This window comes from Cloeon dipterum, chromosome 1 (genome assembly GCF_949628265.1).
Source record: "Cloeon dipterum chromosome 1, ieCloDipt1.1, whole genome shotgun sequence".
NCBI classification, from domain to species: Eukaryota; Metazoa; Arthropoda; class Insecta; order Ephemeroptera; family Baetidae; genus Cloeon; species Cloeon dipterum.
Window position 1 is genome coordinate 39,389,335 of NC_088786.1, and position 24,829 is coordinate 39,414,163.

Sequence of the window (24,829 nt, forward strand, 5' to 3'; positions counted from 1 at the left end):
GTGCTGACGAGGATATACGAGCAAAAGAGCATCCAACAATGAGAAATTAAAAATAAAAGCCATGGTAGTATGAAGAAAATGTAAAAAATTCGCAGATTTAAAGACAGGATTAAAGAACCGCCATATTTTTTATAATCATTTTTAATCAATTTTATACCAATTAGACAGCAAATAACGGTATTTAGATCAAAAATCGCATTTAAAACGGCTTAATCAAAGCAATTTCCGTTATTTTCTGAAAATTCTTTGCGAATTTTCTGAAATTCTCAGCCATTCGTGCGTGGTGCTGCCTCCTGGCGTCATTTTCCCGCCAAGCTGCGTCAAATACGTGCCGCGGCTTGCATACCCCTCCCACTCCTGCCTGCTCCGGCCGGACTGGAGCGCCACGCCCCCTTCTCATCATGTGTTGTTGCAGCTGCAGCGAAGTAACAACACTGTGTCAGCGATAAATGTATTGATTTTCGTCATTATTTCGTAATAATTTGGGCCGAAGTCCCATGATTTGACCGCAGCTCGGTGCAAAAGCTGTAAATTCAGGTTCGAGAGCAGAATTTCGTGTGTTTTGTCGAGCTTTTAATTAATTTATTTGCCGCAGACAATAAGATGGGGAACGAGCACAGCAACCAGCAGCCTGGCCAGCCGACCCGTTCCAAGTCGCTCACGAGGACGGGCAGCAAGGGCCCTGAGCCCGACCTTCAGGACGACCCCGGCAGGTCGGCGTCGCCAGGGCCCAGCGTGTGTTCGGACTCGGAACTGCCCTACATTTCCTACACGGTCAGCAGACCGATCGGAGGTGATTTTCTGCAATTCCAAAGGGTCCTCTTAACTAAATTAACTGTCAGACTCGCCGAAACTGCAGCCGAAGCATTTGCAGCGTGGAAAATCGGCCACTTCGTCGCCGGTGCGGACGCGGCAGCCGCTGCTGGCGGCCAAATCGGTGCAGAGCAGGATCCGACCGGCCAGTTTCCCCAATAAAACGACCAAGGCTCACACCATTGTGGTTGTCAAGCCTGCGCTCGAGAATAATGACCTCGAGGCCGACGAGGATCAGCTCCGATTGAGGGTATTTTTCGTGTCCTTTGATTTTTTTTTAATGCCTTAGGTTAATTATTTTTGTAATTATTTTTTTATGATTTGAACTTGCAGAATTTATCGAGTAGTATTCGCCAGAATTTCCTAGATGTTTTCCCCAATTTTGTGAGTGCTTTTTGATGCATTTTTTAATTTTACCACCATTATAAGAATTTAGATACTAATTTTTTTATTTCACTGCCAGTCAACGCCCATGTTTCTGCCGATAATGCGAGGGACCCTGAACCTTCCGGCTGCCAGGGACCCTGAGGTGCTGGAGAGACTGGACCCTGGCGGCCTGGTCGCCCTGGGCTCGCGTTACCAACAGTATTTGGCCAACTGTGCCGACATGGTCGCCGCTGAGCAAAACCAGCTCACCGGCAGAGTCAAAGAGGTTTGTTAATATTAATTTTATTGTATTTTTTTAACTTGAAAATTAAATATTTCATTTTAATAAAAATCTTTGCCAAGAATCGCGAAATTTTGGTGAAAAATAGCATCAAAAACCGTTCAGGAGCGGATCTCAGGTCGGGGTACCCTGAAAAAGGTCGCTAGGGTACCGCAGGTCGAAGCCCCGTCCGAGACGCGTCTAATGAGGGGTCGTAGGTGACGATCAGACGAACGGCCGAATTTTAAGAAAAATAAATCGTTTTCGCCTGTTGCAAAGCTGAAAAACAGGAAAAAATTCATTTTAATTTTTCTATGGGAGTAAAAAATCTGAAAATTGTTTTCCAGACCGGCAAAAGTCCCGCGCGTGCGGTGGAGTTAGTTAAACCATTCAATTTTTCTGTGTTTTGAAAAAATCACAATTTTTCAATTTTCAATGAGAAAGTGAAAATCACGTTTTTTAAACTTTAAAATTTATCTCCTAGGATTTTGATTCGATTGGCTCGAATTTAGTCTTAAAATTATCCCTGATAAATTTCGCGTTGACTGATGAGCCATTTTCGAATTTTTGTGCTGGACTGGAGATATAGGAAGCGAAAATCTTGTTAAAAAAGCGAAATAAATTCGTAAAAATTCTAAAAATGTTCCGATATTTAAAAATCTTACATGGACGAACGCGCCTCATCAAGAGGTATCGATTGGTACCGGAATCGGCTCCGTCAGGCCCATAGGGCCCCGCCTGGGCCCCGAAAACCAAAATTTGTAATGTCACAAATTTCATTTTCCGCTAAAAATTAATAACTCGGCTCCTATGGTTCGTAGAATTAAAAACTAAAGTTTATCAGACTCTTCTTGAAATTTTGCGTCTTTTTGACCCGTTTGAAGCCGCCACAAATGCCCCCGCCAAAATTTTGCGCCATTTTTTAAGGTTTTGGAATTTCAAAATTAAATCGTGATCAAAGAACAGTTCAATTTCAGATTTTTTTTGCTTGATTTCGATTTCTCTCGATGTAATATATAAATTAGTGCCAATTTTCAGGGAAAAATCCCTAAATTTTTAGATAAAACGTCGTTTTACAGTAGGGAACAGCGCTTGGAAAAACCTGAAAAAATTAATTTTAATTTTTCTATGGGCACGAAAAATGTAATAATTGTTTTCCAGACCGGTAATGGTCCTGCGCGTGCGGTGGAGTCAGTTAAACACTCGAATTTTGCTGCGTTTTGAGAAATTCACAAATTTTCAATTCAAAAATTGGAAAAAATCATGTTTTTCAAAGTTCAAAATGTATCTCCACCTAGGTTTTCGATTGGATCGGCTCGAATTAATTCTTAAAGTGATCTCAGATAAATTCCTCGTCGACTGAGGAGCCAATTTTTGTCCTCGACCGGTATTCATTGATAATTTTGAATTTTTCAAAAATTAGGATGAAATAAATTCGTGAAAATTTTAAAAATATTCCAATTTTGTAAAATTGCACACTGGCGGATGCGCCTCATCAAGAGGCGTCGATTGGTACCCGAATCGGCGCCGTCGGGCCCATAGGGCCCCGCCTGGGCCCCGAAAACCAAAATTTGGAATGTCACAAATCGCGTTTTTTCGACTTTCAAAATTAGTAACTCGGCTTCTATAGGTTGTACGACGGAAAACCAAAGTTTGTCAGACTCGTCATAAAATTCTGCGTCTTTTAGAGTCAGTCACTGCCGCCGCCAATGCCCCCCGAAATCTTCAATATTTTTTTAACTTATGAACAGCTCAATTTCAGATATTTTTCGCTTGATATTGATCACTCTCGATGCGATATATCAAAGAAAATGAGATTTTGAGGAAAATTTCCCTAAATTGTGAAATAAATCATGGCTTTACTGCAGGAAACAGTGCTTGGAAAACGGGAAAAAAATAATTTTGATTTTTCTACAGTTTTGAGTTAGAAAATTAATTATTCGAGGAGAATTGGCAATAATTCTGACCTGAATTTAAATTAAGAATTAATTTTTAATGACACTTTATTTAAAAATCTAATTTGCAGATCGACTCAGGGTTGAACCGGCTGATGGGGAACCTGAGCGAGCGGCAAAAGCGGTTCGCCAAGCTGGCCGAGAAGTTGAGCAAAGTGCACGAAGTGTCGAGCCAGCTGAACCGGTGCCACTCGCTGCTCAACCACCTGATCGAGAGCATGGAGACGCTGAACAACTCGCTGCCCATCGACGACCGGCTCGAGCCCTTCGTCTGGACCACGGGCTGAACCTTTAAGACAAAAACCAACATAAAAACAAGACTCTTCCTCTAGTCGACAACTGTGACGAAAAAATAGTTCGTTTCATTGTTTGCTCACTCGCATCTGAAATTTATTTTTTTCCTTCCTTGAAATAAAACGCTGGAAAATAATTTAATTTCTGGCCTTTTTATTTATTGCTAGAATTATATAAAAAGATTACATAATAATACAATCAGTCTCCTTTGGATCAGAGATTTTCTTATCATTGCGTTAAAAGGGCTAAGGCAGAAATCCACATCTACGCTCTTAAAAGATTAAAAAACCGATTTTTTTAAACTAAAAGTTGCACTACCAGAATTTCGTACATATCTTACACCAACAAACCCGTCATAAACTCTGTTTCGACAATTTTGGTCCGAACCAAATATAAATAATCCCAGGGCACGCCCTTCTCTATAGTTTAAAGGACATGTCAATCAAAAACTTTTTTAATTAAATTTTTGAAGCATAACAATCGGAAAATCAGAATCGCGTTGGAATTTTTTCAATCGGATGAAAATTTCTTGATGTTCAGACGCCATTTTTTTCAGGGTCGATCGATTTTCTGGGCTGTAATTTTATTCTAAACACTTCATATTGTGTTTCAAACAGTAACGAAGCAAAAAAATAATTTCAAAATGGCGACTTTAAAGGACCCTTAAATCCAAAATGGCGGAAATATCTCTTTTAATCTGAAATTCCAATCAATTCCATAATTTTCAGCTCCATTTAAAAAATAAAATTTCCAACATGAACGTGTCCTTTAATAATTTGAGTTGTAGACAACAGATTTGATATATAACAGTTATACAGTGCGCAGTAGACTGCGAGAGTAGATTCAGTAGAGATATCACATCAGCCAGTGATAATGACAATAATGTAAAATCCGTTCAATCCGACCTGCAGGTCCGCGTGTGTGTGTAAGCTCAATCAGAGGGAAATGCATGACAGATTTTGTGCCTTTATCGTAAATTGAGTGAGAGGTGCTGGACAATGGACAAGAGAGACTGGCGGTCAAATTGGCACTTGAATTTATAAAAAGTGCTTCTCCGCGATCTGTGCATATTGTGCTTTCCTTAATCTCAGCGTGGCTTTTTTCATAAATAGAATTATAGATTATTTTTAGGACTGGCACTCAGTCGGCCATCTCCTCGGCCTTCCTCTTGCCCAGGTGCGTCCCGGGCACGTCCACCGCCTGATGGCACCCTTTCGCGTCGGGCAGCAGCTTGCTCTTGTGCAGGAAGTACGCGTCGAACCTGGCGTTGCTGTACTCCTGAAAACAAAATTAATTTTATTTCAAAAAACGTAGGAAATTAAATTCTAAACTAGCTCTTGACAGGGTCGAGATATCACCCTGAGATTTTCACTGTTAAACCTAGTTTTCGACCCTGAAGAACTTTTAAATTTACGAAAAATTCGCAGGTCGAAGGACAAGGTCACATTTCGCGACCTTTTTTCGATAATTCAAAATTAAGGGATGATCACCTCCTCCGAATTTTTCGGGCTTCAGGGCGAAAATGTAGCCCGTAAAATTCTGCACAAGCACACCAAATTTCAAAGGTGTAACCGCGATAGTTTTGCCGCAATTCTAATTTGAAAATTTAAAAAACCTGCCAGAACGCGCATGCGCAGTACGCCTCTCGTTCGTAAAGTGTATTTTTCCGCTTTTTAGTGGTTTAAAACACCAAGAGAGCCTAGCATGGACCTAGGAAGGTTAAAATCGACCTTCAGAGTCTTACCCTGACGTGACCCTGAGATATTAAATTTCGAAAATTTCCAATTTCATCGATCTTGGTGTCTTTTTATAGGTTTTCGCCGGTGAAAAACTCAAATGAAAAGCCAAAACTGCCTAATTACGATCCTGAATCTAGTTCTTAAAATAATTGAGGTAGCAATTAATCCTGACCTGATGTTAAAAATGGTTAAAATTTTGTATCCAATCCACTTACCAAGTATCCAAACGGAATCTGGGAAACCTTCGAGTTGACCAGGCTCCAGAGGCCCCAGAAAAAGTGTGAGGCGAGGGTGAAGGCGTGCACCTCCTTCAGGACAGCTTGTTCCTCGTTTGCCCTGACGCTCAGGTCGGAGGGGGCGGTCCGGCACGTCGAGCTTTCCGCGTGCAGGGTCGCCAGGTAGGCCCGGACGAAGTTGAGCTGAAATTCGAGCCGAGGTAAGTTTCCGAAATTTACCGAAAAATGAAAGTTTTGTTTTTTCTCGGGTTTCCCCCTTTTTGATTTTGATATTTTTTTGTGTGGAGCAATTAAAAAAGGAAATCTATAGCTGTTTAAGGTAAATGGTCCGAGGCGAGCGAGTGCAGGGGACGGGAAAACATTTGCGCCAATCAGGAGCAAAAGAATTCGCAGTCCCACGACGAGAAACTCTCGCCTCGGAAGATGTGAAACAAAAATAAGGCAGCAAACATCGAGATCTCATTTTTTGCACAAAATTTAAGATTCGAATTGCTGCTTTGCTTTGTGAAAGAGGATTTTTGTGACTTGAATTTGGCCTGTGAATTTTTGACCGTTTTTTTTTAATTAAATTTATAGCATAAATCACGCGATTAAAGCAAACATTTTAGTCCTTCACTGTAGATTTTTCTTCAAATATTGATTATGGATCGCTGAAAGCTTGAAAATATTTATTTAATAGAGATAATTAGATCGTTAATTTAAAAAAATGCATGAAATTTAATAAAATACATATAAATTCATGATAAAAAAATACAACTAATGCAAATAAATAATTTTTAAAATACGTGAAATGATTTTAATTTGTTTATTAATCTAAATTAAAAAAGTAATTTATTAAAGACCGTCTTTGACGAAGTTTCTGAGCTCACCAATCGATTCCTGAGGGTCGAATTAGGTAAAATTGATATTTTTCCGTTAAAAAAGTGAAGCGCGACGTGCGAACTTTTTTTCCCGCCAAACCAATATGAAAGCGACAACTGCGCATGCGTCAGAGCTGGCTGGATCTGACAAAGAAGTCATTGGTGACTCTGCAAGTGCTCAAACCAGCTCTCACGCATGCGCATTTCTCGCTAATACGTTGATATTGTTTTGGCGGGAAAATAGTTCGCAGGTACAGCTGGACGTTTTGGTCGGAAAAAGTATCAATTATACCTAATTCGACCCTCAGGAATCGATTGGTGGGCTCAGAAACATCGTCAAACATGGTCTTGAAATTCTTTTAGCAGTTTTTAATCAATTAAAAATGTATGCTCAATTTGAACACAGTCGAAAATTCACAGTCCTAAAAATTGTGACTTTTAAATATTTGGCACAATTAATATTATTTTAATTGATCATTTTTAAGATTGTTTGATATGAAGGAGAGAGGATCACGGCATTTTGTCGCGCAAATACAATTTGTCAGCGCAAGGCTGTCGACTCGATCGCCGCGGTGCGGTGTCTCTGCGTGCAGGTCGCAGCTTTCTCTCTGCAGCCACCAGCCCCTCGATTGCCACTCTCTCAGACCACAATAAGCAGGCTCTGAGAAACGATTCATAACACAATGCGCACATCCAGCAGCGGGTCTCTAATTTTGTTTTGTCTGCAGCCACTTTTCTTTTTATGCTTTACTCTGTTTTTTTTTATTCAGGGGGGAGGGGAGGGACGTGAAGAGTTTTTAATGAGAGAATAATATGATTCGCTAAATACACGCAAAGGGGTTTAAGGCGAATCTGCTTCCGTTTGCACTTCAAAACTGAATTGGCTCCCACGTGGAAAGAAAACCATGCAGATTTTTCAAACAGGATTTGAAAAATTTCCGATTTTTTCTGCTAAATTGTCAGATGAAAAATCAATTTTTATTTAAAGTGGAATGATAGGGATTTTTTATTTACCGGTTACGCCCTCTTTTTTTAGCAAAGTAAATTAATTACTTCCGGAGGGAGAAAAATTATGAAAATTTAATAGTGAGAAGATAAAAAATAGTTCTTTTGAGTCTTGAAAGTTATTATTTATTTTTTCAAAAATTTCAGATTTTCGAAAGGGGTGTGTGTTTGTCCTGATTAAAATTCAGCAGTTGATAGTAGCGTCAAAAACTGCCTAAATTCAAAAAGCTGATTAAATTTCCAGTTTTTTTCCTACTGAGCAAATTTTTCTCAAATTAACTGTTTTCGTTGTTAAATTCACAATCATTCCTCTTTAATTTGAGGAAATTTGGCAGAACCTGTTTAAATTCCAAGCTGTAAACAAACAAAAGCCGGAAAGGAAACGTGCAGAATGCGGCGCCAAATTCAATTTTAATGTGCAAAGGCATGCTTCTTTTTATAAAGAATTACTGGTAAGCCATGCAATTTAACTATAAGAGGGGATGAAACTAACAATTTCTGTGCTGCTTACTCCAGCACTTTATACAGAATTCTCCAAAGGGCGGGAAAACAGCAGTAAAATTATATAACCCTTTCAATGAGACGGACTGCCGAAGCAAAATATATAAAAAAAACCAAAGAAAATAATGAACGACATCGCGTCGGATGGCGAAAACTTACTTGCTGCTCTGTACTTGGGTAGTTTGTCCGCGTTTCGAAGAAGTTTGGCGACTGCTTGTTGCTGTAGTCGTAGACCCACTCGCAGAAATGGTTGGCCAGGTCGAAGGCGCGGTAGTTGTAGGCGCAGTACTCGAAGTCGATCGGCACCAGGCTGTCCGACGGGCTGGACGCGTCGTCGCGCAGCAGAATGTTGCCTTCCTGCAGGTCGTTGTGGCAGAAAACTACTGGAGACCCGACTTTCAACAGGAACTTCCTGAAAATGTTGATTTAAATTAATAAATAGCGGTCATTTTCATTCATATTCTGTAATATTGGGTGATTTTCACTAGTTTTGAGCTGAAAAGAATTTTTTAAAAATGTGAAAAGTAGTTTTATCGAGATTTTTGCTCTCATTTCCGAGCAATTCCACTGGGGAACCTGAATAAATTGAATATTTTTACTGTTTTTAAAATCAGAATCCCCAGAAACGCAAAGAAAACAGTTAAAAACACAGGAAAAACAACAAAAATGGCGCTAGAACCTCTTATTTTGGGAAAGTAAACAAAGAATTTCATATAAGGCTTTTGATTGGCTGATTTAAGAGTGGGGAGCGTTACATGGCGGATTTTCAAGCCTCCCTGGCATGTCCTTGGCATGAAAAGTGGAAAAAACGCACTTGAATCATTGAAATCAGACAGAAAACACAAAGAATTTCTCCATCAATGACCGATTTAAAAGGCGCGCCAAAAAAAAACATAATTATTTTGTTCATTAATTCTTGGAGCTGCCGCGCGCTTCCAGCTGGCGTGACGACTACGTTCATTGCCTCATCGCCCGCCCCCTCTCCTCCACTCTCCCGCCAGCAGCCAATCAGAATGCAGGATGGCGCGATTTTCCACAGAATTTCGCCATTTGGCGCAATTTTTATGAAAAATCGAACTAACCTCAGCCACTTGAGTTCAGCGACCAAGTTATGGGCTAAAATGTTGCGCAGCAACTGCGACGAGTGCGGGTCGGTGTTCTGCTCGTCCTTGATCTCGTCCTGGATGCTCTGCATCCATCTGGAAAGACACAATACCGGATTAATTTGATAGAAACGCCAGCGACGTCTCGATAAATGGGAGTGGGTCAAATATAGTGGCTTTGTTTACTTGGCGGGCTTCTTAATAAAAAAATTCTCACCTGTTCATGGTGTCCCAGAGCCACCTGGGCTCCTTGCTGACGGGCACGTTCATGGAATGAATTTGCGCCATTTTCTCAGCAACAATCACGCTAATTTTAGGGTCCTTGAGTTCCTCCGTGTGCAGTGGACGGGCCTGTAATAATAAATAATTATAAAATTCGCTCTTATTAGTTTTAATCGGCATATAATTACGGGAATAAACTCCTCTAGTCTGCCTCCGGGGAAGACGCCGTGCAGTTTGGGGCCGAGCCGCCGCTCAGAGAGCAGAGTGAAAATTACAGACTCGGTGATGAGGCCTTCGAGGGCCTTTTCGCCGTGGATTTGCCCGTAGAAGCGCAGCAGCACCTGCGACGGCTCGCCGTTTCTCGCCGGACGGTTGCTCGGAAGTTTGCACAGATACAACCAGTTGCTCAAGCCTCCACTGCAAAACAGAACGAAAAATCCAAAATATTAAAAAATGGGAGTCAAATTTACTGAGAAAAAAAACCTATAAACATTTTTTAATTAATAGGGTTAATTTATTCTGCAAAGTTCTGGAAAATTCTTGATGCCAATGCATGGAATGATCCTTTAGGATTCAATTGAAGCCAAAATTGAGCTAAGTAACCGTGCAAATTTTTTAGAAAAGTGGCTGCAAATGGTGCGGACTGTCTCCTTACTTGAAATCCTATTTTATTTCAAAACCAAGAGTTTCCCTAAAAAGTTTCACACGCTGTTGGACAGATCTCAACAAGAGGAATCGAAATCTGCCAAGAAAATGTGGTCAAGCCGTGAATATTTTGGAGAAAATTTTAATATTTTGCATCCAACAGTTAAAAAATAATTTTTATCTGTCGACCTGTATCGATCCATACTTTATAAATAAATTTCTTCAGCACTTTGTAAGTCTTTTAATTGAATTCTGCTGACAGCTCTGTTGATTCCCCAGTCACACGCGTCATTAATTAAACAACACGCGTTTACACGATGATGCAAACGACTTCTTGCAACGACAGCGATAAAGAAACTTATTAAAGCCGGCAACTGCGGCACATTTTCGATTGAATAACACGGCGCCGTACTATGTAATTAAGAGAAGGATTTCTTGCTTATCTAAAGAGCAAATCAGAAAAAAATGGGGACATGCATGCGGATTGCGGATTCCCGCGACAGATAAGATAAGATTAATGAGAATGAAACTTGACTTTCATTCATTCTAAAGACTGCGATTATTTTATACATTCAAGATTTGCGCTCGTTTTTGCATCAAATTAGAATTAAACTAAAAAATTTATTCCTTTCTCCGTCAAAATTAATAGTTGTTTGAATATTCGCCCGTTTGGAAGCTGCGCAGTAAACTTGTGCGCATCTCAGGCATGCGCAGTATGTTCAGATTGCTTTTTTATCTCACAGGGAGGCTGAAACTCATTACTGCGCATGCGTGAACCAAATTAAAACCTTCTGCGCAGTCGAAATTCCCACGAGGGGTCCAGATTTTGATCTGTGTTGGTTCCCGCCGGTCAGAACGTCAAAATGGCGTCAAAATAATGAAGATTTTCAAAGTGATTAAATTAATTCGCCCATTTCGAAGCTGCGCAGTAATCTTGTGCACATCTTGAGCATGCGCAGTATGTTTAGATCTCTATTTCATCTCACAGGGAGGCTGAAACTCATCAGTGCGCATGCGTGAACCAAATTAAAACCTTCTGCGCAGTCGAAATTCCCACCGGGGACCGGATTGCGATTTGTGTTGGTTCCCGCCGGTCAGAAGTGAATATGGCGCCGAAATAATGGCGGCAAATCAGAAGACAGTCCAGTGACCAATCAGAAGCGTCGAAAAAGGGGCGTGCCGGCCTAATAATTTCATGCCCGCGTAATTTCTTAAATTTCCATTCGCCTGAAGTGCCATCTAACGGTCGATTCCTGGGGTAATCAGCTGTTACTAAAGAAATAACAAGAAAAACATTTAAATTTTTCCACCGTTCCCTATTAGACGCCATTTCTGCGCGTCGCGTGGTCTCTTTTTTATAAATCTAATCTCATTAAGCGTGAGCAGAGGCAGAGGCGAAACATTTTCTGCTTGCGGTTGGCTTCGTGTGTCTCATGGTCGGCACATTTATTATCTATTTTTACATTCGTTCACCTTTACGGATCAAGTTCAGGGTCAGCAGTGTGGGACTTTGGGTTGCTGTTTGGAATACGAAGCGCGCGTCCTGGCCCAACAGTTGAACGACCTGACCACTATTTTGCCTATAGTATACGAGATTTAATTATGTAAATTATGAGTTGCGAATGGTAAATAGGATTTGATCCACTTTTGAAGAATGAAAAGTGTGATGATAAGGAGATCACGTGCTGCGCAGGTCATTGGGGAAAATCGACTTTGGTCTTAGAGGCGCGTGAGCGAAAACACGCACCGACGGACCGACCGCGCGCGCTCGCGGATGAGAAACCCTTCCGGCGTAAAAACAACGGGAAGAGGAAATAAAATTGCGTCTTGTGATGAATGGAAATGGAAATACACACACTTAGGCGCGGTTAGAGGTCTCTCACAGGATGAAATAATTCTGGTTTTAGAGAGTTTTCGCTTGGTATGCGGATTGAGGAATTCATTCGCTAAAAATTGGTAAAGCTTTTATTTTGGTAAATGCGTTTTTAATTTAAAAATGTTAACTGTTCCAATTGAATTTTGCCGAATAAATTTTTGCGCTTCATTTCGATTCTTCTTGTCGCAATCAATCCGAGAATTGTGAGGAAAATTCCCTAAATTTTGAAATAAATTTTAAAGGCAAAGCAGTGAAAATTCCATAATTAAAAAATGTAATGGTTAAAATAAAATAAAATGACGTCAATTGAGCAGTTGCATAAATAAACCCTTAATGTTTGAAGCCGCCAACAGATGGCACAACCACAGACTTTCTTAAAAAATTTTGTTTTAAGCGGCTTTAGGGCATTTCCGCTGCGATTTCAGACTCAATCTAGCTATTTTCCTTTTTTTTAATTAATTTGCTTTTTTTTGACGTGCTGAAAACCAAAATCGGTTCAGCCATTCGCCGTAGAAACGTTGCAAAAGATTTTTTTATTTCAAAAAATAGTTTTTCACGATTCTACGGCGATTTGCTGAACCGATTTTGGTTTTCAGCACGTCAAAAATGAGCAAATTAATTGAAGAATGCACAGTAGCTAGATTGAGTCTGAAATCGCAGCGGAAGTGCCTTAAAATCGAAAGTCTACGGTGACGCCATCTGTTGGCGGCTTCGAACACTCAGGGTTTATGCAACTGGTGAATTAAAGCAAATAAATTTAAAAAAATGCAAAAATAATTTAAAAACACTGAATTGTAGACAGAATTAAATTCGTGCCCGACGATCAACGCCTTAATTTTATTTAATAATCCGATTTAAAAAGGTCAGACACTAATTTCATTTCTCTAAAATTCCTGGGAATTTATCAGTTGCTTTAAATTTCAAAATCATTTCCATCGTCCTTTAATACTTTCGTCCTCTCTTAAAATAATCTTCAAGAAGAGGTCAAGTGGTACAAAAAGTTGTTAAACTCTTCAACTCACACCGTCAGCGATTATTCAGCAGGACAGAAATTCGCAACAAACAGCAATAATTTTTTCCCTCACTCAGCACTGCACGTGGACGGAAAATACATCTCGTAACAAATTTATTATTTATTCAACAATCGTACATAAAAAAATCCAATTAAATTGCTCCCTTTATTATTGTGCTTTCGAGTTTATTTATTTTTCTTTCAGCGCGTCGAGAGTGTGAGTGTGTGCGGAGAAACTGCAAGGCCGAATGCATAATCAAATGGTTCGAGTGTTTCTTTCCGTCCGGCCGTCTGGCTGCGTCTCAAAAGCGCTATTTCGGATTCGGAAAGAGCAAAACTGCGCGCAGCATCCAACGCGTCTCTCTTTTTCTCTCTTTTTCTCAGGAGACAGAATGTAACGCGAGAAGCTTCCAGAATTATTTGGTCTTTGGTCGGCACACACCTCCCATCAGGTGAGGCTGCAACCTGCACCTGATTGGTCCTTCATTGCTCTCTCTCAAAGGTCGCCCGACTGCGTGACGCCGCACCGCGATCGAATAATCGGGATTTTTTGTTTTTTTTTGCTGCGGCCACAAAGGCCTAACCGAGATATAAGGTGATTAAAAAGAATTAATGGAGTGCATATAGAATGTATATTTATGACGATCATTTAAACCGTGATGCAGCTAAATTTGAAAATAAATTTATAACTCTAATTTAGGTTAGTTTAAAATTAAATGACAGAACGTGAGTAAAAAAATTAAATGAAGTGGTAAAAATGATTAAAATCATATTTTATAAAAAGGTTTTTTTATTTTAAAATTTTAACAAATTTACGATTGAAACAGAGCAAATCCTACGGAAAAAAACTAGTTAATTTGTTTTTCCCTATTTTTTTATTCTAATCCAGTGGTAACTAAGAGAAATGTTAAAAATATCTTTTTTTATTTGACCAGTTGCATAAACCTTAAGTGTTCGAAGCCGCCAACAGATGGCGCCACCGTAGACTTTCGATTTTAAGGCACATCCGCTGCGATTTCAGACTCAATCTAGCTACCGTGCATTCTTCAATTAATTTGCTTTTTTTGACGTGCTGAAAACCAAAATCGGTTCAGCCAATCGCCGTAGAATCGTGAAAAACTATTTTTTGAAATAAAAAAATCTTTTCCAACGTTTCTACGGTGAATGGCTGAACCGATTTTGGTTTTCAGCACGTCAAAAATTAGCAAATTAATTGAAAAATGCAAAATAGCTAGATTGAGTCTGAAATCGCAGCGGAAATGCCTTAAAACCGCTTAAAACAAATTTTTTTAAGAAAGTCTGTGGTTGCGCCATCTGTTGGCGGCTTCAATAACTAAGGGTTTATGCAACTGGTCAATTGTGAATAATTTTTAAATTTGTTAGGTTTTTCATCAGCTCAAAGATATAAAACATGCAGTTTAAAAATAGGATTTGTATTTTTAATTTAATTTGATTAATGTTCGACAATTCGGTATAAATTTAAATTGAATTGGCCTTGCAATTAGAGATGACGACGCTACTTTTTACTCGAAGCGCGCACTTGATTTCATATCGTGTGTTTGCTGAGATATTTATGCATATATATTCTAATTTAGTCGGTGCAATGTGTGTCTAATTGGCACACACCATACTTTGTCATCGTCGTCATCATCATCGCGCGATGAAATAAACCGAAATAGAGTAACGTCGATCGATTTTCGGCTTTCGGCGCGCCACTGCCAAGAGTCAAGAATCAAGAACGGACGCCGCACTCGCCCCTCACGTGTGTGTGCAACACTTTCGCCTTTCGCCGCGGCAAAAGACACCAAACTGACGAAATCAGAACATTTTTTTGGTTTGTTTATATTTTATAAAACAAAAATCCAAATTTAGAAAAAAACAGAATGTTTAATAAGATAATAAAATAATGATTGTTTTGTATTCTTGCAGGGCAGTAAATTTAATTAAAAATCAGCAGATTAAATTTAATATTAAATAACCAGAAGGGAAAAATATTTTTGCTGATTAAAATTGATTTAAATTTAAGTTAAAATCTCTTGAAACGATTTAAAAAAATTTGATTTTTAATTTTTTCGCGAAATTGACCGATATTTTAAACTGATTTTGGCACAAACGTTTAATTGGAACTTTTCTGGTAATTTTAAAATTCAGAAAATATTTCCTGGGTCAATTTAAATTAAAAATAATTGATTTCTACTCTTGCAGGGAAGTAAAATTGTAATTAAAAATCAGCAAATTAAAATTGTCTATTAAATAACAAGAAGGGAAAAATATTTTTGATGATTAAAATTGATTTATATATAAATTAAATTTAAATCTCTTGAAACAAATTAATAAAAAGTGGTGGATTTACTGTTTTTCGCAAAATTGAAAGATTTTTAAACTGGTTTTGGCAAAAATATTTATTTAGTAATTTTCTGGTAAATTTAAAATGCAGAAAAATTTATCCTGGGGTCAATTAAAACTAAAAATAATTGTTTTTTACTCTTGCAGGGCAGTAAAATTTAATTAAAAATCAGCAAAATATTAAATAATCAGAAGGGAAAAATATTTATGTTGATTAAAATTGATTTAAATTTGAATTTAAGTTAAAATCTCTTGAAACAATTTAATTTTTCCGCTGATTTTTTGCAAAAACATTTCCTGTTAATTTTAAAAATCCAGAAAAATAATTCCTGGGGGTTAATTTAAATTAATTTTTAAATTTTGACTGACCTGATTCTCTTGAGGACAATTTCGTGGGGTGCGACGACCTTCCAGGCGCCGTGCAGGTAGTCTCGGCAGAGACGGAACGCCCTTTCCCTCATCTCGCCACTTTCGCTGCTCATCTGCAACAACACGCACCCAACTGAGTCTCTCTATCTCTAATTTAGGGCTTGAATTAATGCCGTACCAACAAACAAGAAAGGCGCGAAAGCAGGCTCGAGCTCGGCTCGAGGGAAAAATTAATAAGTGCGCGGATCGGAGAGTCAGAGCGCGAGTGGCATCGTCGAGAGCGGCCGCCAGATAAATATTACGCCGTCCTTGGAGTTTGGAACGCACGGCGCCCCCGAGATGAAGCGAGATGAAGCGATTCCGCCGGCCAACCCGCCCTTCGACCCGATTTCGCTCGCTCTGCGCCGCGCCGACCGGCCAGAAAGCGGCCAAACCCGCGGTCGATACGCGCGTCTGCCTCTGCATGCGCACTTTCCTCCCTTTTCGCCCGCCGCGGCGCAACACGCACCACCGCCGCGTCTCCCCGTGCGTGGGCAGCACACCGCATATAATCATTAGCCAAAATAAAAACAGATCAATTTGGACGGGAGGAAAATTTTTTGTTTTAAATTGATGCAAAAAAAGCGTTAAAAATTGATCTCAGGTTTTGGGGTACCCTGCAAAAGGTCGTCAGGGTACCGCAGGTTAAAGCCCTGGCCAAGACCTGTCTAATGAGGGGTCGTGGTCGATGATCGGACGAACGGCTGAATTTTAACAAAAATAAAACCATTTTCGCCTTGCAAAGTCGAAAAAACGTAAAAAATTAATTTTAATTTTTCTATGGGCGCGAAAAGTCTGAAAATAAGTTTACAGACCATTGTTGGACCTGCGCGTATGATAGCAAAAAAATCGTCAGGTCGCGCGACCTGAGAAAGGTTGGTGACAAATTTAGATACAAAAAATAATCCGAAAAGCATTAAAAACCGGCTTTGGAGCCAATCTCAGGTCGTAGGGTACCCTGAAAAAGGTCGCCAGGGTACCGCAGATCAAAGCCCTGATCAATGCCTGTCTAATGAGGGGTCGTGGTCGATGATCGGACGAACAGCCGAATTTTAATAAAAATAAAACCATTTTCACCTCGCAAAGTGGAAAAAACGTAAAAAATTAGTTTTAATTTTTCTATGGGCGCGAAAAGTCTGAAAATAAGTTTACAGACCAGAATTGGACCTGCGCGTATGATAGCAAAAAATTCGTGAGGTCGCGCGACCTGAGAAAGGTTGGTGACAGATTTAGATATAAAAATAAAGTCGGAAAAGAATAAAAAACGGCCTGGGAGCCAATTTCAGGTCATGGGGTACCCTGTAAAAGGTCGTCCAAGTACCGCAGATCAAAGCGCTGATCAATACCTGTCTAATGAGGGGTCGTGGTCGATGATCGGATGAACGGCTGAATTTTAAGAAAAATAAAACCATTTTCGCCTCGCAAAGTGGAAAAAACGTAAAAAATTAATTTTAATTTTTCTATGGGCGCGAATAATCTGAAAATAAGTTTACAGACCATTGTTAGACCTGCGCGTATGATAGCAAAAAATCGTCAGGTCGCGCGACCTGAGAAAGGTTGGTGACAGATTTCGATCAAAAAATAATCGGAAAAGCATTAAAAACCGGCCTGGGAGCCAATCTCAGGTCGTGGGGTACCCTGAAAAAGGTCGTTAGGGCACCGCAGGTCAAAGCCCTGACCGAGACCTGTCTAATGAGGGGGCGTGGTCGATGATCGGACGAACGGCCGAATTAAAACAAAAATATAACCATTATTCACTTGTGCACGTCGCAAAGCCGAAAAACCGAAAAAAAATTAATCTTAATTTTTCTATGGGCGCGAAAAATCTGAAAATCGGTTCCCTGACTGGCGTTAGACCACTGCGCGCGATGAAACAGGTGGGAACCGATTATGAAAATATTTCACAATAAGAAATAAAACATTTTAAAATTGATAAAAAATTGTAACAAAAAAAAAACGATTTTTAGACAGTTTTTCTGTCATAGTAATTGCAAATTAAATTTTTGAAGGATTGAGGATAAAGGAAATTTCCTTTTCTCCCGCTGCGTGGGAAGCCAACCGCTTTTTTTAATGGCGAAAAAAAGTAGAAAAAGTTGGATAATATAAAAAAATAGTTCAAATTGATTTAAAATGAAATTTTATATCTCTACTAGTATGAAATTAATTTAATCTGACGTCACAGCCCTGCTTCGTGCTTGGCAGCTGAGAGAGCTGTGACGTCAAAGGGGTGACGCATGCGCAGTAGCGATAAAAAAGATTCAAACGTTTTTCGCGCCAAAGCAACGTGCGTTTTCCTTTGCGCATATTTTCGCACGTCAAAAAACACATTTCTACTCTGAGAAATCGGTTATTCCTCAATAGAAAAGAGTTATTTTAATTTAAATTCCACTGTCAAACAAAATTACGCAATGAAAAGAATTAAAATTCGCGTAACACTCGAGAAATGTCCATTGATAAGAGGATTTTATCATTTGCCAAAACGCAGTTTACCTTAATCTTGAGCGCATGCAGGTTTGTTTTCGATAATCGCGGTGTGGAGTGGAGTGGATCGACAAATTACGCAGCATATTCATTGATTGTCGACGCGCGCGCGCGCGCTCAACAAACAAAACAAAACAAACAAACACACGAGCCGGTGCATGGGCGCCTGTCTGCGGCCCAAAATACACATTTTCTGGAATGGATCGGATCATCAAGAGCGCGTGAAAAAAATAGCTATACGAAATCAGGTCAGATAAGCGCAGAGACGATAGATAAATTATTGATTCACACACGAATATAGAAAAGCCGGATATTTATATAATATTTTCCTTCTTTCTGCTTCGATTTATCACGGCCTTGTTTGCTTTTTCTTCGCGGCGCCAAAAGGAAATGAATGCATCATGCGTCACTTTTATTGATGTAATAACAAATAAATAGCGATGAGTAGATGGTTAATTTGGTGCTTTACTTACTTCCTATTGCACCAGTTTTGCTAATAAGAAAATGTTATTCGTTAAATGGAGCGAATTTTGGCATTTTTAAGCTTTTAAACTTTTAGTCCTTTGATATGTAGCGATTTTTTGACTTTAAAATCATGTTTTGTGGCCTTTAAATTTTTATTTCAACCAGCAGACAAGTTGTTTCGACAGTTAAATTAAATAAATTTAAAAAAAAACAGAAAAATTGCATTTCTAAAATAAACACTAATAAATGATTGTAATAATAAAGTCTAGTTGTGTTTTAATTGCTGTGTGCTGGTTTTCATTCCTTAAAAGGAAAAACTAGGCTTTTACTCCAAGGTAACGAGAAGGAAATCGCGTGTTGAACACACATTTTCCTTCTCTCTTGATCATTTGAATTTTTATATGAAATAAAATTGCGTAATTTTATTCCAGAGTTAGATTTTAAAATAGAGATAGAATTTGCGCAATCCAAGATGACCTATTTTTCTCTCTCGGGGTCAGTCGTAAAACACGCACGTCACCGGAAGCGTAAAAAAGCAATAAAATCGTGAAATTCGAAAGCAAATTTCATTAAAATTTCTAGTTTCAAGATGAATAAACAAATTTATTATTTATAGACTTGTTTTCCTTTTGTTTTTTGAAAGATAAAATTTTTAAAATGAATAAAAAGCCGAATTTTTCATATTTTTCAAAATCTTTAGCTTCTAAAAATCGGATTTTCTCATCTCCTGGTGGTCCAATCTCAAATTTAAAGAGTGAATTGGACTCCTCTCATCAAGCCCAATCGAATGAGACCAAATTTAAGGTCATCGGTCAAGTTTTAAGGTCATTACGGGTCATTTTGGTAGTTTTTCAGGACTTTTAGACCCATAGAAATTTTTTAAAAAATCCAAAAAGCCTACTAGTGCAGTTCCAAAGTACTTCGGAACTTATTAAAATAATTTTAGTGTGGTTTATTCACTTTCGTAGTGAAGAAATTACGATTTTTTCGATATTTTTAATTTTTGAACTCTGAATTTTGGCTTGAACTAACAATAAATGCACGCTGTTAGACTCGTCTTGACCTCCCTAAATAACCTGAAGGACACTCGATCAGGAGAACAATTAATTAACTAAATAAATATTTGTAAAATGCTCTAAATTAAAATAAGATTAACCTTTTTACAGGTTTGCCAAATTTTCAATGCACAAAAACGCACCAATGGTTTTCTGCGCTAAAAACAACTGGAAAAAATCCCCAGTTTTGGGTTTGAAGCACTTTTCGGGTCGAATTTGGCACCAAAATAATCCGAAATTTTGGAAAATTACGAAGAAATGTTAAAATTTTTGATCTTTTGTAAAAAATCCCTATTTTTGGGTCATGAGAATTTTTTACCTTCTATAAAAAAGAATGTGTTTCGGAAAATTGCGCAAAAACCAGTTTAAAAAAATGCTGTTGAGGTTTTTTCCTTACAATTTTAAGAGAAAACATCCTGCTTATTTCGAATAAAAAAAATAAGAGGAATAAAACTCACTTTGACGGAGGCTTTGAAGGTGCTGGCTGCTGTGTGGATCGGCGTGGAGGCGCGGAGTGGCGCAGCTCAGGGCGCGCCGCAGGTTTAAGTAGTGGGCAATTTATTATTGTTGCAGAATGCAGGCAAAAAGTGCGCGTCACTCGATACGAATTGGCGCAATTATGTAAAATTTGCATTAATCTGTTTTATTATTGTCGGCGTTGCGTACAATAATAGCTCGGCGGTGGTTCTAATTACACGCCATCGTCGCGCTCCACGCTGCCAATTTGCTCCAATATCTGTATATTCCTGACGCAACGCTCTAATCAACCGGTGCGTTTACTTTATTATTCATCCGTGCAATTGTCATATAACAAAATTAATCAATATAGCTTTTTTCCTTCTCGACGGAAATTAATAAAATCTTTAATTAATTTTTATTTTGGCATCTTTAATTGATATGAAATTCATTTTTTTGCACCAGGGGCTGGATTCAGGTGACACGCAGACATGGCGTCTGGTATTTTTGTTGTTGATTTGCAAATCGACCGTTAGATGGCACATTAGGCTAATGGAAATGTAACAAAATACGCGGGAATGAAATTATTAGGTGGCCACGCCCCCTTTTCAACGCTTTTGATTAGCCGCTGGACTGTCTCCTGATTTGCCGCCATTATTTCGCCGCCATATTCACTTCTGACTGGCGGGAAAACCAACACAGATCGCAACCCGGGCCCCGGTGGGAATTGCGACTGCGCAGAAGGTTTTGATTTAGTTCACGCATGCACAATGATGAGTTTCAGTCTCTCTGTGAGATGTAGAAGCGATTTGAACTCACTGCGCATGCTTAAGATGCGCACAAGTTTACTGCGCAGCTTCAAAATGCGGGAATATTCAAATAACTATAAATTTCGACGCCATATTTACTTCTGACCCGGCAAGAACCAACAAAAATCGCAACCTGGCTCCTGGTGATTTTCAAGAAAACAATTTCTTTGCAAAATGAAAATAAATCCGGGAAAAGGGGGCGTTTCCTTATTTTTAAGTCGACGTAATATGATAAATCATCCTGAAACTTCCACCATCCAACCTACTTTTTGATTCTGAACAACTTTTAAATCTTACAGAAGGGTCGCAGGTCAACCTTTTGCGACCTTTTTCAGGTAATTTAATTTTTCAGGTTGAATATTTCCAATTCCTTAACATTTTTTAAGGTTTGCAAGGCCAAAATGTAGTTGTGATTCTGCATAAGTACTACAATGATCATTTAAGATCTATTCTGTCCTCCAGGGTTCAACCCTGACTTGACCCTGAGTATTAAAACGGGAAAACTGTCCTAAAAGCATCGAGTTTGGTGTCTTTTTATAGGTTTTCAACCCTGTGAATTTCAATTTTGATATCAGAAATGCCAAGAAATCATCCTAAACTTTAAAATTTTAATTTTCATGACTTTTAAAAGAGTTTTATTTCGTTAATTAATTTTATGCCTTTTAAATTGTCCTGGTAATTTAACCCAATTCAATTTATTTTAATTTAATTCTAATTTCCAATGTAATTTAAATTAAAACAACTCAAAATCTAATTTAATGTGATAATTCGCACAGAGCAGTTAAGGTGCCAAGCAAAGGAATGTTACATATCCGCACTCGTGTTTGCTGCCAGTCAAAGACAAAGAAAGAAAAAAAACATCAGAGAGAATGTGCGCCGAAGAGCCGGGAGTAAGTGCCAAAAGTGCGAACAATCCGTCTTCTCAATTCCGCTCGAGTGAGAGAGAGAGAAGGGCGGCGTGCGCAAAATTGTCCAAAAATATCCGCTGCTGGCGATGCTGGCGTCCCAATTCCTTCCGTGAATTATTCGTGTTTACAATGGCCAATTTCGGATAGGCGGCTGCCGCGCGCGCGACGAGGGCTGCTTGGGCCGAAAATAATTTGTAAGTTTTCCGAGAGAGGCCTGCTCAAGGCTCAAGGCTGACCCACAAATTGAAAATAAAATTCGCTTTCTGCGAGATACACGCGAGTCGCGAACACGCCCCCGCGCCCGAAATAAACACAACTCGCTGTTTTTGTTTTGAGTCTTGAACGTTTGAAATTTTTACTACGATTTTTTCTTTTATTCACTCTGGCAAATTTCACGTACATGACAAGTTTTTGAGTTTCTCATACCCTTTCAAGAGGATGAAAAATTAAATATTTTATTTTATTGACAGCAACGAAATTTAAAAAATTAAAATTATTTTAAATTCTGACTTTTTAGAGGTAAAAATTCTTGAAAATAATATTATTCAATAAAATATGAAACATTAATTACTATTTTTTGGCATCAAACTTTCAAAATGAAAGAAAATTTCAAAATATCGTAATTTTTGCAACTCCAAATCTCGGCTTCTAATAATAAAAAATTCACAAACTACCCACCGTTACACTCATCTCGACTTCCCCTAACGAGCTGAAGGGCTTAGGGGGTGCCTACCCCTACTCACTAATTGTTAAAATATTTTAAAACCCGCGAAAGAGTGCGTCTGAGGACAGTTTTGCTACGAGAATTTTAGCAAGGGGGTTGAAGGGGTGGATAATTAGCACCCTTTAAACCCTTCAGCTATTTAGGGTACGTTGAGATGTGTCTAATGGTGGTTAGGTTTTGCAATTCTGATAATTAGAACCAAAGATTTGGCAATGACAATATTTGCAAAAAATAAATCTTTCGCATTTTTGACAACTTTTCAATCACTAAATCTCGGGTTGTAGTTGTCAGAATTGCTAAAACTGCACACCGTTCGACTCGTATCAACCCCCTCTAGAGAGCAAATGGGTTTTTGGGTTGATTTTTTCAATTTAAGAGCGTTTTGAATGGTGAATAACTTTGCTAAAAGTGCACAATGACGCGATTTTTCTCGTTACTTTAATACACGGGGTGGAAGGGGGATGAGGGTAGATCACCCTCAAAACCCATTGGATATCTAGGGAAGGTTAATACGAGTTGAACGGTATGCAGTTTATGCAATTCTGATGGGTAGAAGTGGAGATTTGGAGTTGCAAAAATGAGAACAAATTTGAAAATTTTATATTTTTCAGTTTAAAATAAAAAACAAATTACCACGACACCACAAGTTTTTTACAGATTAAATTGCGTCGTAAATCACGAAAATAAAAATAATAATCAAAAAACAAAATCGTCTAATTTGAAAAATCTGTCTAAATAAAGTCGATCATTTTCTTTTTTGTGGCGTAAAATATTTTTGTGTGTCAGCTGCAGGTGCGTGAAAGCGTTGCGTGGGCCCCGCGGAGATGAGACCACCCACGTAGATGCGATAAGAGCAGACGCAACATGTTTTTTTCCAGGCAAGAGAGGCATAACAATACCTGCCCCTCACCTCATCTTACCATAAAAACCCTCTAACAGAAAGCAAACAAACATCTTCTGTTAAAAACTTAAAAAAATAAAATAAATCAACGTAATTTTTGTTATGATCGCGATTAATTTAATTCAATTTTTTTTATCGCCTGGTAAAACGAAGCCGGAAGAAAATCTATACTGCGGAATTCGATCGAAAAATAAATAAGAAAAACGCATTATTTTCTAAGAATGTGTTTTTTTTTTAAAAAAAGGCAAAAAACTTATAAATCGGGCTTTGAATTGATTTTTAATTTAAAATTCGAGAGAAAATTTACCTTGTCGTGAAGGACCATGTTCACTGGTGTGAATTCCGTTTGATGAGAGGTAATAAAACGTTTTAAACTGTCGTGGGGCTTCTTGCGGCTCACTTTGACGCGATGTTTGCTTGCCGAGTGCGGGCTCAAGACTGGCGGCCGGACAGAACAGGTGATTCCAATGTGGCGTGGCGACTGCCGACTGCACTCACTCAGCCGTGTACTTTGCACATATATGTATTTTCCTCTCTTTTTTATTTGCTTGCTCTCTCCCGATTATCGCTGCGGTGCGGTGAGGCTATGACGACGCCCTCGTGCGGACGGGCCGACGCACCAATCGCGCCGTCGCAACCACAACACCGGCCTCTCGCATTTATTTCCTTTTTTGTGAAATATATAGTGTTTATGCGTGTGTCCCGCGGTGTGTCACGGTAGAAATAAATAAATAATCATGTGGGAAGCACGTGTGGAGGAATTTACGCTAATTGAGGCAACAAAAAAAACGCGAATTTTATTTTTTAATAGAATTTTCCGCAATTTGGAGACTTTTAATTTGAAATTATGCTAAAAGAGGCAATAAAATTAAAATATTGAGGTTTTTATAATTATAAATTCCTTTCTTTTCTCAACTCCAAAAAATTAAGAAAATTTAAATTATTTATTTTGCAATTTTTCTTCTAAATTTGAAAAAGTGCTCAAAAGCGATTTAAATTATCCGTACTAGAATTTAATATCGATACAAGTTAAATTTATACGATGAAAATGTAATCTGCCGACGCCTTTTTCTTCTTTTAATCTCGTTTGGCTTATTATTTTAATTATTTTTGAATTTTAACTGAAAAAATTAACGATATTAATTCGGATATTGCGTGAAATTATCATTACAAGCAAATTTAATAATCATTAAAATATATTCAATATTAATCAGCTCTTCTGCGTGAATTTGAAAATATTTTTAAATAGATTTTGACAAGTTTGTTAATGTCTATTTATTTTTAACCAAAATGAAGAGCTGCAGCTGATTAGAATTGGAAAATTAATTAATTCTTCTTTGAACGCGTCAAGAAAAGGAATAATTTTTTT

General features: G+C 38.5%; 2 protein-coding genes across 4 annotated transcripts; one reads left to right on the top strand and one right to left on the bottom strand.

The window, feature by feature from the left end:
• Positions 1-377: 377 nt before the first annotated feature.
• BORCS5 (BLOC-1 related complex subunit 5) lies at positions 378-3,849 on the top strand. Of its 2 annotated transcripts, XM_065485401.1 has the most exons (6): positions 378-537; positions 596-793; positions 843-1,063; positions 1,147-1,197; positions 1,277-1,465; positions 3,486-3,849. In XM_065485401.1, the coding sequence occupies exons 2-6, from the start codon at positions 604-606 to the stop codon at positions 3,699-3,701; spliced, it is 867 nt and encodes a 288-aa protein (XP_065341473.1). In that variant the 5' UTR covers positions 378-537; positions 596-603; the 3' UTR covers positions 3,702-3,849. The 2 variants fall into 2 exon arrangements, with proteins under 2 accessions (XP_065341473.1, XP_065341484.1); XM_065485412.1 differs by lacking the exon at positions 1,147-1,197 and having other exon boundaries at positions 379-537.
• Positions 3,842-23,929, bottom strand: LOC135940478 (choline/ethanolamine kinase-like). 2 transcript variants are annotated; one of them, XM_065485381.1, is made up of 8 exons: positions 23,768-23,929; positions 15,623-15,735; positions 9,563-9,791; positions 9,370-9,503; positions 9,132-9,248; positions 8,209-8,461; positions 5,663-5,866; positions 3,842-4,986 (listed from the first exon to the last, which is right to left on the bottom strand). In XM_065485381.1, the coding sequence occupies exons 1-8, from the start codon at positions 23,783-23,785 to the stop codon at positions 4,849-4,851; spliced, it is 1,206 nt and encodes a 401-aa protein (XP_065341453.1). In that variant the 5' UTR covers positions 23,786-23,929; the 3' UTR covers positions 3,842-4,848. The 2 variants fall into 2 exon arrangements, with proteins under 2 accessions (XP_065341453.1, XP_065341462.1); XM_065485390.1 differs by lacking the exon at positions 23,768-23,929 and adding an exon at positions 15,801-15,957.
• Positions 23,930-24,829: the final 900 nt, after the last annotated feature.

What these genes read in the sequence shown, in the direction of transcription:
- BORCS5 (XM_065485401.1), top strand. Translation starts at nt 604, where the DNA reads ATGGGGAACGAGCACAGCAACCAGCAGCCTGGCCAGCCGACCCGTTCC. An exon ending in GGTCAGCAGACCGATCGGAG is followed by an intron (nt 794 to 842) that starts GTGATTTTCTGC and finishes ATTAACTGTCAG; the next exon opens with ACTCGCCGAAACTGCAGCCG. An exon ending in TAGATGTTTTCCCCAATTTT is followed by an intron (nt 1,198 to 1,276) that starts GTGAGTGCTTTT and finishes TTTCACTGCCAG; the next exon opens with TCAACGCCCATGTTTCTGCC.
- LOC135940478 (XM_065485381.1), bottom strand. An exon ending in ATTGTCCTCAAGAGAATCAG is followed by an intron (nt 9,792 to 15,622) that starts GTCAGTCAAAAT and finishes TCTGTTTTGCAG; the next exon opens with TGGAGGCTTGAGCAACTGGT. An exon ending in ACCCAAGTACAGAGCAGCAA is followed by an intron (nt 5,867 to 8,208) that starts GTAAGTTTTCGC and finishes CTCGAATTTCAG; the next exon opens with CTCAACTTCGTCCGGGCCTA.